The 18,926-nt window shown below is 38.3% G+C and overlaps 1 protein-coding gene across 2 annotated transcripts in view; it reads right to left on the reverse strand.

The window, feature by feature from the left end:
* Window positions 1–17,115: 17,115 nt before the first annotated feature.
* The window catches only part of Brms1l (breast cancer metastasis-suppressor 1-like), a 36,339-nt gene continuing 34,528 nt past the window's right edge, over window positions 17,116–18,926 (reverse strand). For both annotated transcript variants that reach the window (XM_013012368.1, XM_013012367.1), the window contains exon 10: window positions 17,116–18,679. In XM_013012368.1, coding sequence (XP_012867822.1) covers window positions 18,562–18,679 — 118 coding nt within the window. In that variant the 3' untranslated portion in view covers window positions 17,116–18,561. The remainder of the gene's footprint in view (window positions 18,680–18,926) is intronic.

Here is an 18,926-nt window from a genome sequence, read left to right on the forward strand (position 1 = left end):
TTGGGTAAATGCCTAAAAGTGGGATTTCTGGGTCGTAGGAGAGCCCTACATATAGTCTTTTGGGGAACCTCCATACTGATTTCCAAAGTGGTTGTACTATGTGATTTTTTTTTGCTTCTTTTGGATGTTCTTCCCCCATGGTATAACCCCTGTTTTCATTGTATTTTATTCTAGTGTCCTGCATCTTGTTCATACATTTTTCTAATTTGGGGAGGGGAAGGGAAATAACAAAATGCTGAAATAATGATATAGGTTGACCCATTGTAATGAGATGTACAAGACACTATGTTGAAAAAGAACTTTACAACTTGGGGAGGGGAGGAGTCAGGCAGGTGGGGAGGGAAGGGATGGTAGGGGAAAAAGAAAGGAGGAGATAACAATGCTCAATAGGAAATGTACTCATTACCTTACTCATGTAACTGTAACCCCTCTGTACAGTATCTTTACAATAAAAAATACATGCTAAAAAAAGAAGAAAATGGAAATTTTAGAGCTGAAAAATAACTAAAATAAATGCTTAATAGGTAAGTCTAGCTCTGTAATCCTCTCTGGCAACCTTTTAACATTAATATGGCATTATAAAAGTAGCATTATAGGGCTGGGAAGGTGGCTCAGTGGTAGTGTTTGCCTCGCATGCATGAGGCACTAGGTTCAATTCCTCAACACCACATAAGCAGAAAAAGCCGGAAGTGGTGCTGTGGCTCTAGTAGTAGAGCACTAGCCTTGAGCTAAAGAGCTGAAGGACAGTGCCCAGACCCAGAGTTCAGGTCCAACAACCAACTAAAAAAAGAAAAAAAGTAGCATTATAGCCACTTATATTTCAAATGATTATTGTATGCTGGGGCCTAAATCTGACAGGTTTTTTTTGGCAGAGGGGTAGGGTTCTGATGTTTTCTCTTCATTTCTTTTACTTTTCCTGAATTCCTGTTTGTTACTTGAACCGAAGCTTGAACTCAGGGTCTTGAGCTCTTACTCATAATTTTAAACTCATGGTTCTAGAAGGTGCTCTACCACTTGATCTATGCCTCCCATCCAGATTTTTTTTACTGGTTAATTGGAGTTATTAGTCTTGAGAATGCTCCTGGCCAAGCTGGCTTTAAACCTTGATCCTCAAATCTCAGACTCCTGTGTACCAGAATCACAGATATAAGCCTCCAGTATCTGGCTCACATTTTTCTGAGTATCTTAAATATATTACTTCAACTTTTCCTGGTATGAAACATTCTGGGTTTTTATCAATCAAGTAATAATCTAATTTTGTTTTCCTTATGTTACATGCTCTTTTAGTTTGAATTTGCCCAAATTGTTTTCTTTTTCCTTAAAGTTCATTTGTTTTACTAGAATATGTCTTTTTTCTAGTCCTCTGCCCTGATTTTCTCACTTAACTTTAAGTGCGTCATTTCAGATTTTTTGTAAATTCAGGAAAGTCTTCTTAGTTGTGGCTTTTAGTTCATAGGGATCCTATAACCTAATGGAATCTGTTTTGTTTTTCTGCATCTTCAGTATTTCTTTTTTTTTTTTTTTTTGGGTCCGGTCGTGGGGCCTGAACTCTGGGCCTGGGCGCTGTCCCTCAGCTCTTCAGCTCAAGGTTAGCGCTCTACCACTTGAGCCACAGCGCCACTTCTGGCTTTTTTCTTTTTGCTTATGTAGTGCTGAGGAGTCGAACCCAGGGCCTCATGCATGCAAGGCAAGCACTCTACCGCTGAGCCACCTTCCCAGCCCTGCATCTTCATTATTTCTTAAATCTCCCTTTAACTTAGGATTTTTTTCTTCAGTGTTGGCAATGGAATCCAAGGGTTCATTCATGTTAGACAAGTGCTCTACCATTGAGCTATGTCCCCAGCCTCTCAGTTTTTTTTCTTTTTCTCCTTTCATTTCTTTGATGGAAGTATGTATTAGGTGTATTCACTCTTGTTTTCCTTCTAATTTAGCCATCACTATCTCTGTTCTGGAGCTAAGGACTGAACTCAGAGCCTCAGGCATTTTCGGTAAGCCCCAGACAGTGGAGGAGAAGGAAGGGAAAAATGACGGTGGGAGGGAGGGAGGGAAGGAGGAGAGAAGGAAGGAGGGAGATATTAGCAGCTTTCTAGTTTTTAGATTGAATGATAAGTTTCCTTTCTTATAAATAAAATTAAAATGATAATGCAGGAAGCGGAACTGTGACTTAAGTGATAAAGCACCAGTCTTGAGTAAAAAATTTATAGAAGAGCGCAAGGTCCTGAGTTTAAGCCTGCGTGTGCTCTCTCTCTCTCTCTCTCTCTCTCTCTCTCTCTCTCTAACACACACACACACAAATGATCATGTACCAATGGTAATTATAAGACTGTTATTCTTTGAGTAGCTGGGTTACAATTCAACAAATAATATAGTATTAATTAAAGATCTTAGCTTAATTTTATGTAGCTGTGTCCCTTTTTTTTTGTCAGTCGTGGGGCTTGAACTCTGAGCTTGGGCGCTGTCCCTGTGCTCTTCAGCTCAAGGCGAGCGCTCTACCACTTGAGTCACAGCTCAAACCGGAAGTGTCCGGTTTTCTAGTGGTTTATTGGAGATAAAGAATCTCATAGACTTTCCTGCCCAGGCTGGCTTTGAACCACGATCCTCAGATCTCAGCCTCCTGAGTAGGTAGGATTACAGGCGTGAGCCACCAGAGTCAGGCTGCTGAGTCCCATTTTTAAAGAAGGTAAAAACTAAGCAGGCTAGTCAATGTAACACATATGTACAAAGACTGTCTTTACATAGTCTACATCCAAATGAAACTTGCAATCAAACATCAAAGCATCTTAAATTGTGTTTTTATAATTTCAATTTGTTTTCTATATTCATTTAAGTATTTAATAACTGTAACTTTTTCACGCATACTATTTTCATCCATACTGTTTAATCTGTTGGGTACGTGTGTGTGTATGCATGAGTGTGTTACGGTGAGTACAAGTATGAGAGTGTGTGTGTATGAAATGTTTCAGTGAGCATGTATGAGAGAATGTAAGAACATATGTGTGTGAGTCTCTAAGTGTGTATGTGAATGCATGTGAATGTGATAAGGTGAACGCATGGTGATGTCTGTGTGCATTAGGACATACCTGTTTGTGTTAGGACCCAGGTACTGGTCATCATGTGTGAAAAGTGCCACCTTCACTCACACAGACCTATTGGCATCTGTTTGTCATCTCCACCCTCATCTTTTCTCTTTGGTGTTCATTAAAGATCATTTTAAACCATAAGCTTTGATCCTTAGGTTTCCTTCAGCTCTACACAGGAAAAGGCCAACTCTGATCATGGACTGGGGGAAGGGCCTGGGGAGTCCCCAGGCCTCAGCTTTCCCTGCAGTGGACCCATGTCTCAAATCTGCTGAGCTGAGGGACACAGCTGTGTGTGGCCTTTCCAGATATGCCAGGAATTGGTAACTTGGGAGAAAAACATGGCAGTCGGAAGATAAATAGTCCATACTCTTGGACAGTCAATGTGTTGAAATTCCAGCATAGACAAATCCTCCAGGTGCCCTCTGCTGGCAGCCAACATCAACCACTGAACACAAAATAACACGGACTTCCTGGAAAAATGTTGTCAGGTGGGGGTCATACAGAGAGTTATTATTTTACTGATAATTATGTTCTCCAACTAACAAAATGAAATTAAAATCCCATGGAATCAAAGAGTTCTAAGTTACATGGAATCTGCAATAGAAAGAAATTCTTTTTTGTATCCACAAGTTTTCAAATATTACAGACATAAGGGTATGGACTATTTGAAAATGAAATGGACTAGTTATTTACAACTACTAGAATAAGTGTTATATTAAAAATAACTAATCATTATATTAAAAATAACTAATCATTAAAAATAATCATAACTAAAAATAACTAATCATGCCTCCATCAGAAAGAATGACACCACCCCATTGGTTAGGAAATGGAAAGACTTGGAAAAAATTACATTAAGTGAAGCAAGCCAGACTCAAAGAAACATAGGTCCCATGGGTTCCCTTATTTTCAATAACTAGTATGTGTCTAGGACAAGGAGAAAAGGTCAAAAGCTATGTACATATGACCATATAACCTGATGCTAAACAAAATGAACCTCAAGATAGGGACACAAGAGGTTTTTTATCATTGTTGCTACTCTTTTTAATGTACTAATAATGTACTATGTGATTTTTTTTGTTTCTTTGTATGATCTTCCCCCATGGTACAATCTCTGTTGTCACTGTATTTGATTCCTGTCTTGTATATACATTTTTCTAATTTTGGGAGGGGAAGGGAAATAATGAAATGCTGAAATAAGGATTCAGGATGACCCATTGTAACAATGAGATGTAGAAGACAGTATGTTGAAAACGAACTTTACAACTTTGTTGGGGGGGGGAATTAGAGGAGAGGGAAGGGATGGAAGGGAAAAAACAAAGGCAGGGTAACAATGCTGGATAGGAAATGGATTTATTGCCTTGCTCATGTAACTGTAACACCTCTGTACAATATCTTTACAATAAAAAATATAAAAATAAATAAAATGTAAGGGATATATTTTAAATAAAAATAACTAATCATTTATAACTACCGAGAATATTGTTATATTAAAAATAACTGGTTTGCATCTGGACACCAATGGCTTCCATCTGCAATCCTAGCTACTCAGGAGGCTGAGATCTGAGGATTGCAGGTTCAAAGCTAGCCCTGATAGGAAGTCCATGAGCCTCTTACCTACAATTAACCACCAAAAAGCCAAAGGAGAGCTATGATTCAAAAGGTAGAGTGCTAGCCTTGAATGAAAATAGTAATAATAGTAATAATAATACTAAAGGACAAAGCCCAAGCCCAAGTTCAAGTCCCAGGACCAACACAATAAAATAAAATAAAATAATACGAAAACAAGGCTAGAATCATGGCTCAGGAATAGAGCACCTACCTAGCAAGCAGGAGGTCCTGAGTTAAACAAACCAAAAACCATACACAACCAAAAACATATAAATTTCTTATGTTTTGGTTACAAACAGGTGTATATCTGTAATATTTCTCTCCAATGCTCTCACTCTCAATATGTATGTGTGTGTGTGTGTGTGTGTGTGTGTGTATGTGTGTGGTATGTTCCGTGCATGTGAGTGCGCAGAGTTCTGGGGACCAAACCTGGGGCCTCACACATTCTAGATACCACAAAGCTACATAGCCAGAAAAATTTCATATTTTTTCTTGGTCAAAAATAAATCTAGCACTGGGCACTGGTGGCTCTGAGATCTGATGCTCACAGTTCAAAGCCACCCCGGCCGGAAAGACCGTGAGACTCCTATCTCCAATAAACCACCAGAAAACCGGAAGTGGCATTGTGGCTCAAGTGGTAGAGCGCTTGCCTTGAGCTGAAGAGCTGAGGGACAGCGCCCAGGCCCAGAGTTCCGAGCCCATAGATTATATATAGAGAGAGAGAGAGAGAGAGAGAGAGAGAGATCTAGGCTCATGCCTGTAATCCTAGCTATTTAGGAGGTTGAGATCTGAAGATTATGGTTCAAAGCCAGCCAGGGCAGGAAAGTATGTGAGACTCTTATCTCCAGTAAACTGCTCAAAAAAATACTGGAGGTGTTGTTGTGGCTCATGTGGTAGAGTGCTAGCCTTGAACCCAAAGAGCTCAAGGACAGCCCCCAAACACTGAGTTTAAGCCCCAGGACCAGCAAAAATTAAAACTCAAGTAAACAAATAAATAAATCTAAAATAGAACTGCATACCTTGGGAGTAGGGGTGGGGTTGGGAAAGATTAAGGAGAACAATGGAAAGGGGTGACATTTACCAAAATGCATTGAACTTAAAACATTTATTGAATTGGAACTCCCTTGTACAACTAAACAATTTTTAAATATATGAGTGTCTCCTTCCAGATGTTATGTAAATATTCTTATAGCCTAAGAAGGATTACTATAAAAATGGATAAAAATAAATTCTGGGGAAATTTTAAATTTTTAAATATTAAACATGAACTTTAATTTAAAAGGGATAAAATTAAGTGAAGGGATAAAATAATATCTTGAAAAATCAGAACCTTCAAACATATCATTTCTTATCTTTGTTTGAGACAGAATCTTGCTTTGTAGCCCAGGCTGGCCCTGAACTCTCACTCTTCCTGCATCTGCCTTCCAAGTATTGGGATTACCCAGCTCAAATTAATTATTTCTAAACTGTACATTTATTCATATGTAAACACAGTTGTACAAAGATATTTAAAATACCAATATCATTTATCTCTCAATAAAATTGACTATATTACAGTACTTATTACACTTTTATCTGTAAACATTATATAAATTTTATGATTCCTAATTTTTTAAAGTTCTAATAATTGCATGCCGATACATTAAGGTAATAAAAACTCCCTATGCCTTTCAGTGTGCCTTAATAGGCTAATGGCAATGTTTATCCTCTAAGAAAATAAACTATGAAACAATCTGGTCTATATGTTTATGTAAATCATCAATGATGCTGAGGGTTTAACTCAGTGGTAAAACACTTGCTTAGCATATACAAGGCCCTGGGTTTGATCCTTAGCACTGTAACATAAAAATTTATTTTCCCAGAATTGGTATTTATTAATTTGCTATATTTATATTTTCTATATTGTGTTATCAGTTAATGCTGGGTGTGCTGGTACATGCTTGTAATCCCAGCACTTGAGAGGCAGAGACAAAAGGATCCAAATTTGAGATCAAACCCTGGGCTACATAGGGAGGCCCTGTCTCTACTAAATAAATAATCAGGCCGTTCCTCATAAATAATATTATAGAGAGTCTATTGACCATAGGTAGGTGATTGGGTAAAAGAACATAGTTGTACAAAATTCTATTTTAATAATTTTCAAGATAAAAATCAGAAAAATATGAAGCAAAACCCTAAGACATAGTTATTGATTTAACAGACAAATATAAACTGTGTGTTTCCTGCCGCATCCAGTCAGGGCACTGTATTAAAAGTTCTAATGTTTCCTTTGTTTAAGTATATACTTTTGTTTCTATAGTAACAAAAGCCTATAATCAGCTACAATGTCCCTAAGCCTTTTACATGGTGAATTCTTTTCAGTTAGTAAACAGTAATAAAAATATAATCCTTGTTTAGAACTTTATCTTCTTCCTGAATATCCCTTAATTAGTATGCAATAGGATTAAATACAACTGCAGCCTCATTACACGATTTTGAATAATTAGAGGAAAAAATTTAAATTCTAAACTAAGTACTTAAGTCTAGTAGGAATTTACTGCCACCTTCAGGTTTTAGCCAAAATGCTTTGCAACTACAGCTTTTCCTAAATTCCAGGTGTTGAAAGCTCCTGGATGTTGTACTAGAAAGATTAATACTATTCTGCGCTGGAAAGCAAAATACTAATTAAGTTAGGTGGCAGTGCAAATGATTTCCCTCTTTTTTTATTTTCAGTCGTGCCTGGGCGCTGTCCCTCAGCTCTTCAGCTAAAGGTGAGCACTCTACCACTTGAGCTACAGCGCCACTTCCAGTTTTCTGGTGGTTTATTGGAGATAGGAGTCTCACAGTGTTTCCTGCCCGGGCTGGCTTTGCACCGCGATCCTCAGATCTCAGCCTCCTGAGTAGCTAGGATTACAGGTGTGAGCCATCAGCGCCCAGCTGCAAATGATTTGCAAAATAGATTCTTTCATCTTCTCTTTGTCTTTTATCATGTTTTCAACAATATTTAAAACAAATTTAAAGCCAAGGGCTGGGAATGTGGCTTAGTGGTAGAGTGCATGCATAGCATGCATTAAGCACTGGGTTCAACTCCTCAGTACCACATAAACAGAAAAAGTCAGAAGTGGCACTGTGGCTCAAGTGGTAGAATGCTAGCCTTGAGCAAAAGCAGCTCAGACAGTGCAAAGGCCCTAAGTTCAAGCCCCAGGATTGGGAAAAAAAATTAAAGCCTAACTGTATTTTATTCATCTTTATAACTGTAACTACATACTGGAAGCTCTCAGAACACTGGCCAGAAGATACTTGAGTAGTTCAGACTAAATCCAATAAGAAACGCTTTTGTCCATGCTCTCCAAGCAAACATTACCAGAAACCTTTGAGTTCACCATGTTGTCTCCATACGATGTTGGGTGTCTGAGTGACAAAGAGGATCATAGGACTTATCTTTGGGCTAAGAGATTTTGTGTGAGTGAATGTGTGTGTATGTGTGTGTGTGTGTGTGTGTGCGTGTAAGGGTGCACGCATGTGTGCTGCTACTGGAACTTGAACTCAGGATCTGAGCAATGTTCCTTAGCTTTTCTACACAGGGTAACAGTGCTACCACTTGAACCACACCTCTAATTCTGGGGGGTTTTCTGGTTAACTGGAGGTAAGAGTGTCACAAACTTTCCTGCCCTGGCTGACTTCAAATCATGGTCCTCAGATCACAGCCTAGTAAGTAGCTAGGATTACCAGTGTGATCCACTCACTAGTGCCCATTGGTTAAAAGGTCTTGAGTAAGGTTCAAATATTGTTCTAAATAATAGGCTCTCCAGAAAGTACAGAGAATACCATGATCGGACATATTAATAAATCCTGTTTCTACAGTAAAAGTTAAGGTACTAACTCCGCAAATGGTTAAAAAAAAAAAAAAGCATTCACATTAGCTAGGATGTAGAAATGCTTTGTGTTTTTGTGGTTTACAGATTGCTCTTGTTTATCTCTATAGATAGCAAGATATGGGAGTATAAAGAGGTTTTGGCTTTTTATTTTTCAGGGATTGTGTTTGTTGTCTTGGTTTTGGTGGGGTTTTTAAATATTTTATTGTTATTGTAAAGGTAATATACAGAGGGATTACAGTTACATGAGTCTCAGGTAATTCCTTTTGAACCACATCTCCCCTTCCCTTGTTCTCTCCCAGTTTTTCCCACCAGTGCCCATCGGTTCTATTTGTTCACCCTTTGTTCCACCTCTGTGCCCCCTTACCCTCCCAAAGGCAAACTAACAAAGAAGGTAAAAGGAAAATAAAACAAAAACAGTAGCAAGAGCATCTAAAAAGGGCTTATTTCCTTTTCTTGGAGTTCATTTTATAAAATATTTTATGATGATATGTACATAGCTGTTGAGCCTTTGTGATCTGCTTCTATGCAGATCTTCCTTTGGCCTGTGTGTGAATGCCTAGAGACCTGTATAATTTATCATGTACATGTGTGTGTGTGTGTGTTTAACCATTCAGTATGTTTACTTTTAGATTTATAGGCACATTCTAGCTACAACACTGAGAGAAAATATGCAGCCTATGTTTCTTTGGCTCTGGCTTAGTTCACTTATAATTTTTCCAAGTCTTTCCATTTCCTTACAAATAGTATAATATCATTCTTTCTGATGGATGAGAATTCCATAGTGTATGTATACCACATTTCTTGATCCATTCATTCACTGAGGGCATCTAGGTTAATTCCATATCTTGGCTATGGAAAACAATGCTACAATGAAAATAATTGTGCTGGTGACTTTAGTGTGGCCTGGTTTGTCATCAATTGGATAAATGTCAATGAGTGGGATTGCTGGGTCATTGGGAAGCTCTATGTTTAGTCTTTTAAGGAACCTCCATACTGCTTTCCAGAGTGGTTGAGCAAGTTTACATTCCCACCAACAGTGTAATAGAGTTCCCTTTTGGCCATATCCCCACCACCATTTGTTATTGATAATGGCCATTCAAATTCGGGTGAGGTAGAATCTCAACGTTTTGATTTGCATTTCTTTTATGGCCAGAGATGTTGAACATTTTTTCATGCTTCTATTGGCCATTCTTACTCCTTCCTTTGAGAAGTCTCTCTTTAAGTAATTAGTCCATTTAATGGTAGGGTTGTTGAGTTTTCAAGTGTTTATTTTCTGGAAGTTAATTTTTAAAGCTCTAAGTATATGTTAAGTATGAGGCCCTTGTCTGATGCAAAGCTGGTAAAAATATCTTCCCATTCTGTGGACTTTCTATACATCTTATTAACTGTGTCCTTTGCCATGCAAAAGTTCTTGTTTGATGCAACCCCATTTATCCAGTCTTTCTTTGATTTGTTGTGACTTTGGATCTTAGGGAGTTTCAACCTGTGAGTAGAAAGCCTAGTGCTCCTCCTATCCCTTCCTGTAATATTTTCATGGAATCTTGTCTTACATTGAGGTCTTTGATCCATTTAGAATTGATTCTGGTGTAAAGTGATCTATAAGAATCTAACTTCAGTTTTCTGAATGTGGATAGCCAATTTTGCCAGCTCATTTGCTGAAGAGGCTGTCTTTCTCCCAATCTGTTTTTTTGGATCGCTTATCAAATATTAGGTGGCTATGTGCTTATGGGTTAATTTCTGGGTCTTCTATTCTGTTCCATTAGTCTTCAGGCCTATTTTTGAGCCAGTAACAAAACTGTTTTTATTATTATGACTTTGAAGTTTGGTATTGATATTCCTCCAGCACTGTACTTCCTGCTAAGGATTGTTTTTGGTACTTAGGGTCTTTATTATTCCATGTGAATTTTAGGATTGCTTTGTCTATTTCTTTGAAGAAAGTTGTTGGAATTTTGATGGATATGGCACTGAATTTGTAAATTGTTCTGGGCAGTATTGCCACTTTTATGATGTTAACTCTTCCCATCAAGGAGTATAGGAGGTCTTTTTCATTTCCTTAAATCTGCTTCAATTTTTTTTTCAGATTTTTCAAGTTTTCACAATAGAGGTCCTTCACACGTTTAGTTAATCCCTAAGTATTTTATTTGAGGGGAGGGCTATTATAAATGGAGTTGCTTTCCTGATTTACCTCACTCTTTTCATGGCTAGCATACAGAAAAACTGATGTTTGTGGGTTGATTTTGTATCTTGCTGCATTGCCAAAGTTTCAGATCAGGTTCTTTAAAAACAGTACCATGCCATCTGCAAAAAGGAATAGCTTACTTCTTTTCCTATTTGGATCTGGTGTGTTGTTGTTGTTGCTTTTTAATATTACCTCATCACCCACACACAGCATGACTTCATTTGATTAACAATGATATTGTTTATGTTCACCAAAGCCCACCAAAGCCAGGCAGTGTGCCTGGCAGAGTGCCAGGCAGTTCCTAGTTGCCAAGGGACTGTTTTGTTTTTTTCCTCACATGTAAATTTGAAACTCCATGAACACCTTTATTTTTCAATACCTTAAATTTTTGAAATTATAGTTTGACTTTTAAGTTGGTAATTACAGAATATGAGGCTCTAAAGTTCATCATAAATGTTACAAGAGTGTGGCACCAGCTCTAAGCAATGTAGAATGATATGGTGGAGGACGTAAAGAGAGAATATGGTATTTGACTTGGATTGTGTAAAATGGATAATGAATGATTTTAAGATATAAATGTAAGTGTGCTATGAATAAAACTTCCCTGGTAACTTGTTACTTTAGCTAGTAACTGTAACTCTGTAACTCTGGCTTCTGCTGTTTTCTGAACAATGCCAGCTGTAACCCAGCAGAACCATCACCACCCTTTGTTCTATTCCCCTGCTTCCTGCCAGCAAAACCTGGGCGAGAAACTTAAACTTAAGGTGCGCATTTCTGGTAACAATCATTGGCTAAAACCAACACCCAGCCTCCCCCTTTCCCCTCCCTAGCCCAAGATACTTAAAAACTGATGTGGGCTAGCACTCGGGGGCCGTTTCCTGGGATCCCAGCTCCAGGTGCGGTCCTGGCGTGTCAGCACTTTTCACTCAATAAAATCTTTTACATTTTCACTGCAGACTGAGTGGTCTCCCTGCCCCTCCTCATTACAGAAAATAGATGATTCATTAGAAGATTCATGCAACATGACTTTTCAGCTAATGGGTCAGCTAATATACAGAAATTAAATGCGAACTGACTATCTGTACATCTCCCATCATTTTAGCTCTTTTTCCTCAAGGTGGGAAACTTTATTACCTATTGTTGCCAAATAAAGAAGAAAGAATGGAATAATCTAAATGTTCATCAACATGATTACAAATTCTAGAGTAGACCATATAGACTGTGAAACCATTTTACTCCATAAAAATAAACATTACAGGGGCTGGAAATGTGGCTTAGTGGTAGAATGCTTTGCCTAGCTTACATGTAGCCCTGGGTTCCTTTCCTCTGTACCACATACACAGAAAAAGCTGGAAGTGGTGCTGTGGCTCAAGTGGTAGAGTGCTAGCTTGAGCTTAAGAAGCTCAGGGACAGTGCCCAGGCCCTGAGTTCAAGCCCCAGGACTAGCAAAAAAATAAAAATAAAAGAATACTATATACTCTTAGGAAACAAAGATTCAGTGCCTGTGTCCATCTGACCATATAATATAGAAATGAACTCCAGGAAATGGAACTGAGATATTTTTCTTTCTTGGTGTTTTCTTTTGTCTTGTTTGTTCGTTTATATGTCTTTGGGAGGGACACAGAAATGGAAGAACAAAAAATGAACAAGTGCAGCAGTGATATTCACTAGACACTGTATTAATAATGTACTATACAACTTGTGGGTGGGGAATGGGAGGGGAAAACTGGGAGAGCAAAGGAAGGGATAACATTATCCAAAAAGAAATATAGTCTTTACCTAACCTATGTAACTGTAACCCCTCTGTACATCATCTTTATAATAACAATTTAAAGTGGGGGGGAATGGATACTATGGCTGGGCACAGATGACCTATGTACCTAACCTGTGTAACTGCAACCCCCATGTACATCATCTTTATAATAACAATTTAAAGTGGGGGGAATGGATACTATGGCTGGGCACAGATGATTCACTGCTATAATCACAGCTACTCAAGAGGCTGAGATCTGAGAAACCTTCCTGCCAGTCTGGGCAGGAAAGTCTGTGAGTCTCTTAATATCCATTAAACAGAAGAAAGAAGAAAGGAAGGAATGAACGAACAAGATGACAAAGAAAGGGAGGAAGGAAATAAAGAGAGAAAAAAAGAAGGAAGGGAAAGAGAAAAAAGGAGAGAGGAAAGGAAAGGAGAGAGCAGAGGAAAGGAGAGGGGAGGGGAGGAGAGAGGAAAGAGGAGAGGAAAGGAAAGGAGAAAAGAGCCTAAAGTAGAGCTCTGGCTCAAGTAGTAGAGGGCTAGCCTTGAGCATAAAAGCTCAGGGACATGCCCAGGCCCTGAGTTCAAGCTCTAGGACTGGCACTAAAAAAAAAAAAAAAAAAAAAAATTCATATTATATGCCATGCAAAAGAATAAGGCAGATCTCTCAGGGCTGATAGGAAAAAATCATTTCATTATTGACTAGTCAAGCTTCCTGTCATTATAAAGAAATGCCTGAAACAAAGAAAAGGTTGGGGGCAGACATGGTGGGACAGGCTTGTAACCCCACCTACTAGAGTTCAAGACAGGAGGATGATTGGCCCAAACCAATCAGTTTAGACAAAGTTATCAGGAGACCCTAGGTGAAAACAAACAAAACCCTAAAAATGAAAGGTCTTGCAGACACTGATGGCTCAGATCTGTAACACTACTATTCAGAAGGCTGAGATCTGAGGGTCTAGATTTGAAGCAAGCCTGCAGGACAAATCTGAGACTCTTATCTTCAATTATCCAGAAAAAAGCCAGAAGTAGGGGTGTGGTGGTAAAGCATCAGCCTTGGTGATAAAGCCAAGTGAGGGCATGAGGCCATGAGTTCAAGCCCAGTATGGGTATAAAAATAAATATATACATAGTATGTAAATAAATAAATAGACTGGGGGTTTAGACAAGAGGTAGTATGTGATTAGCAAGCACAAGGCCTTGAGTTCAATTCCCAGTGCTGTGAAATGTCTTGTTTAGCTCACAGTTTTTTAAGTTCAAAGGCCAAAGCCAAGACTTGGCCTCTGGTGAAGGCAGCAGGTAAGGACTCTTCCTGAAAGCAGCATAAACATGAGCAAGGAATCCCATGTCCAACACGGAAGCAGAAAAAGCCATGTAAGCCCAAGCTCACAATTCTCTCATGAGAACTACCAAGTTCAATAAAAACTACCAACCGAGGGCACGTTCCCAATGGCTAAGCCTTTTGAACCTTCAATCACAATAGACCTTTAATGGGATGCCCAGACCATAGCAATCATCAGGACATAGTTAAAAATAAAAGGGGAACCAGGTGCTAGTGACTCATGCCTGCATCCCTACACAGGAGGCTAAGATCTGAGGATGGCAGTTCAAAGGCAGCCTGGGCAGGGAAGTCCATGAGACTCTTATCTCCAATTAGTCACAGAAAAAGCTGGAAGTGGTGCTGTGGCTTAAGTGGTAGGGTGCTAGCCTCGAGCAAAAGCAGCTCTGGGACAGTGCCTAGACCCAGAGTTCAAGCATCAGGATTTCCAAAAAAAGAATTAAGAGGAGATTGGGCTGTCCATTAGATGCAACTTGGTAAGCACTGGGAGAGGTTGTGGCACACCAGGAGCTGAATTTATAAAAAACAGAATCTCAAACAGTAGTGATGGCAGTTGACAGGGGATGACAGAAGGTAGACCTGACTTTCAGCTTCCCAAAATGAGACTTCCAGTAGGGAGCAAATCTATTAGACGTCATCATGGTGACAATCAAGGATGTCCAGAACGCTGTGTGTGCCAAATTCAAGGTGGAAATGAAGCTTGACTATGCACTCCAGATAAGGCTGATGCAGGAACTACATGTCCTATGGGCTCCCTTTGGTAGAAGCTGAGGCACTCAGCTGAAACTATTGGGCCTGAGAAAGGTTTTAGTGTGCCAGAAGAGCCCCAACCAAGGTAGATAATCTATTATTACATGCACATATATATTTATAAAATACTAGTTAACACCATGGAATATAAGACTCAAGTCTGAAGCTGCTAGAATCAAAGAATAATTTAAAGTATGTGAAGTATTTACAGTGCAAATACCTACAGATGTACTTAAATATAATGTGCTAGAATCAAAATTTTATCTTCAAACAAGTACAGACACTTCACTATCTCTGCCATTAACAACGCATTTACAAAACCCTTCAGTAATAAATAGAATATGTATTTCTTTCTCTAAAGATGTTTAGCCTCTGTCTAATGGTCCAGTTTGCCACAGTTGAACATAATTTGTAATCTCTAGTAGTAGAGATAAAATGGTGCCACATGATCTGCTTCTGGCTTAGAATGATGGCAATTCTCTCATCAGAAGACTGCAACAATATCCTGGCCAGGTCACCCACCTCAAATCTGTATTAGAAACATAAAAAGAGAAGGAAAAATGGACCCCAAGCACTTGGGCTTCCTTTTAAAAATGCATTTTGCCAGGCGCTGATCGCTCACATCTGTAAACACTAGTTATTCAGGAGGATCCTGATTCAAAGCTAGCCTGGCAGAAAAGTCCACAAGACTCTACCTTCAATTAACTAGCAAAATGCCAGACTGAAAGTGTGAGTACCAGTAGAGTACCAGCTGTGTGAAAGAAAGTCTACTGACAGCTTTGAGTCCTTGAGTTCAAGCCCCAGTACCAGCACACACATACATACACAAATGTGCCTTGAGAGAGATGGCACTGGTTTAACTATAGAAAATTCTAGATTTATACATTTTAGCTTTTTACAACTTAAACATACAGCCTTTCTCAGATTAGCAACTTTAGATCAACTGCTTAAAAATGTACAAATATAAGTTCTCCCATAATATTGTATCTCTCCTCCTCCGAGAAAGTACCATAGTCCCAAATTCCCAATACATGGCAAATTCTAGAGAGTCAACATGTTATAATTCTAACATTTGTGATCACTTTGTTTTGAATATGTGAATGTCAATGACTTTCGGTTTACACATTACACAGTTCCCAGAACACAGCAGGCACTCAAACTGCAAGTATTATTACTGGCTGCCCATGAGTCAGGATTCACATTTTTTAAATAAGCTGGCCACAGTGGCAAAGTAGTATAAAAAGAACTTAGAGGGAGGCCAAGACTCAGGCCCACATAGCCAGTGGGGGAACTGTGAGGGAACTGCCCACCAAACCCCACCTAATGCACCATCACAGTTCCTTTAAGTTCATCATAGCAAAAATGGAAAGGACAGACATTTTGTGAGCCCAATTCTGAGCTTTTTTTTCCTTTTTGCATTTTTTAAGTATTTTAGATCTCTTCAACTTTTTCAAATAGTTTACATTCCAATTTGGCAAGAGACTACATAAATCCTAACTAATATATTCATTCATCCTAAATCCATTTTCCATATAAATTAATCTTCACTCAGTTTTATTGTATGAGACTTACTGGTTCCCAAAGCAAATCTTTTTTTTTGGGGGGGAGGGTCCAGTCATGGGGCCTGAACTCTGGGCCTGGACGCTGTCCCTCAGCTCTTCAGCTCAAAGCTAGCGCTCTACCACTTGAGCCACTTCCGGCTTTTTTCTTTTTGCTTATGTGGTGCTGAGGAATCGAACCCAGGGCCTCAGGCATGCAAGGCAAGTGTTCTACCACTGAGCCACCTTCCCAGCCCCCCCCCAAAGCAAATCTTAAGAGTAACGGCCAGCTTCCTTGTTCTTCACTTTCGAAAACAAACTATCAATAAGATGCAAGTAGTTCTGTAATAAGTTCTTGAATGACAATGTGAATATCAGAAAACTTTAATACACAGATAACATGAAAAGTATTCAGTGTCAGGCCCACCAATTTAACAATGAGAAGGCCATGAATGAAATGGAGGCCACTAATATTTGTTAGTCATCAACACTTGTTGAGCCTGGCAGAGCCAGGAGACTGAACATGAGAAACAGGACCTGTGACAGTTGTTCCTAAAATAGAAGCTGATCATAAAGATCTCATTTCAGAATTCTAACAAGTCTTCTCAATTAAACATTACAACCAGGAGACTAATGGGAAAGTACCAACGGCAAAATATACTTTATAGTATTTTAAGTCAGAGACAAGCATATCCTTACTGAATCTTATATGATAGTAGGGGGGGTATATATGATGAAAACATTAAAGTTTTCAAAGTAAATATTTTCAACATAAGGACTGTTTATCACTTATAAGTAGACTTTTATTAAAGTACAGCTGCATGCAGTTATTTTAGTTAAGTATAACTTAGCAGTCTTGAATATGTACATGGACCCCAATAAAGGCTGAGTTGTGAAGGAAGCAGAAACATGTGCAACGTCCTCCCCTAATGCAAACTATCTCAAATTCTTCTTCAAAGTGGCCAGGTTATACAGCATAACATGCAGAAGTAAGTCAAGACACTCAAATAACACTCAAACACATCTTTTTATTACATACTAAATTTAAAAATACAAATCCCATTAAAAATGCTTATCAAACGCATATATAAGGACTGTCAAATACTACTGGATTATGACATTATGTACAGTTGCTAAGGTTAATGAGAAACAGAACAAAGTAGCCTAACTGCTGATAGTGAATCTCAGAAGTCGGCATGTGAAAATTTGGCAACTGTGAAGTGGTAATCTGCACAGGATGGTCTGCAGAGGTAAAATAGTAAGAAATAAACGGAATCATGCAGCTGGCCTGTGCTCAGCTTTAAGTTTACTTCTTCCTTGTCCCTTAAGTCTCACTGTAACAGATTAAAGTGCACAAGACCACCAGGAATTCTTGATTTGGCTGTACCCTAAATATGTCCCCCAGCCTGACATATGGAGAGCGTCAATCCTTTGTACTGTTCCTGAGGCTTTGGGAGTTCATTTTGAATGAAGCTAAGGGGAGAGAGGCCAATACTGTCTAAATTGCACCACATGGCCATAAAGTGTAAAAACAAAAAAAACACCAAAGACAAAAGTGTTAATTTGGGAATAGATTCAAAGAAATCATTCCTGTCTATTTTGCCCTAGGAATAAAATTAGAATAAGGACTTAGTTTGCCTCTGAAAAATACTTACTAAAAATCTGTTCCAAAAGCTGAGACAAGTACAGCAAGACCACAATACTGCCATTACTGTTCACCACATACATAGTGCATCATAAATACAGGCACAAACACCTGCCCTCTAAGGGATTGCAGGAATACAGGTAGAAACATCGTAACATTTGACACATACCTTACTAATTAACACTAAGCATAATTTGTAAAAACAGGTCACCACCATACAATCAAGGAAGAGGAGAAGGAAAGCTAGTCTACAAAAGTGCTCCTTTTACCTTTCAAACCCAATAGTTTCATTTTGGGTAAAACAAGATTGTAAGGTTCAGGCCATCAGTTCTAAATAAACTGATGATATATATACACCTTCACATATATATGCTTAAATTTCATTCTGATTTAAACTAATGTACTAGTACAAATCATGTATAGGAAACATTTTATCCATCTTATTTACAAAGATATGGAATACTTTTAAAAATGCAGATCAACGTAGCCATGGTTTCATATAGATAGATAAGACAATTCATATAATTTTTTTTAAAAAAAGAAAAAAATTCAGAAAGAAACCCCTACCATACATACCTACTGGTCATTGGGCTTAAGGAGCAAATAAATGTAACCATCATGATTAAATTTTTATCACTGCTTCTTTTACTAACGTAGATATGAGGTCTATTTACGAGTACTACCTAGAACTACATATTCTCTCATGATTGGATAGAATATTAAGTTACTGAATACATTTATTTAACTCCCATGGCACATCACACTTGGTAACACTAATAAGGTAGATTTAGATAACACTTAAATCATAATTACGAATGTTTAATTGAATATTTTCCTTTCTGTAGCTGCGAAATGTAAAGCTTAGATTTGCTTCCATCAGGCCTCTTAAACCAAACTTCATCATGGTTAATTGTTGTAATTACAGCACTGTAAAGGAAAAAAAAAACAGGCAAAATGAATGAATTACAATATGCCTCTTCATCCTATTTTAAATTACTATATATAAAATCAAAAAGGTTGGACAGTAGGTTCAGGTAAATAATTGTCAATCACCAAAATGCTGCATTATCAGTAGGGCATGTAGTCAAACTACCACATTCAGCAACTTTTAATAGACAGCATCCTTTCTTTTCTTAATGGAATTGGTAAATTTTATCTTCTATTTACAGCCATT

The sequence above is a fragment of the Dipodomys ordii genome, unplaced genomic scaffold (genome assembly GCF_000151885.1).
Source record: "Dipodomys ordii isolate 6190 unplaced genomic scaffold, Dord_2.0 Scaffold16, whole genome shotgun sequence".
Lineage (NCBI taxonomy): Eukaryota > Metazoa > Chordata > Mammalia > Rodentia > Heteromyidae > Dipodomys > Dipodomys ordii.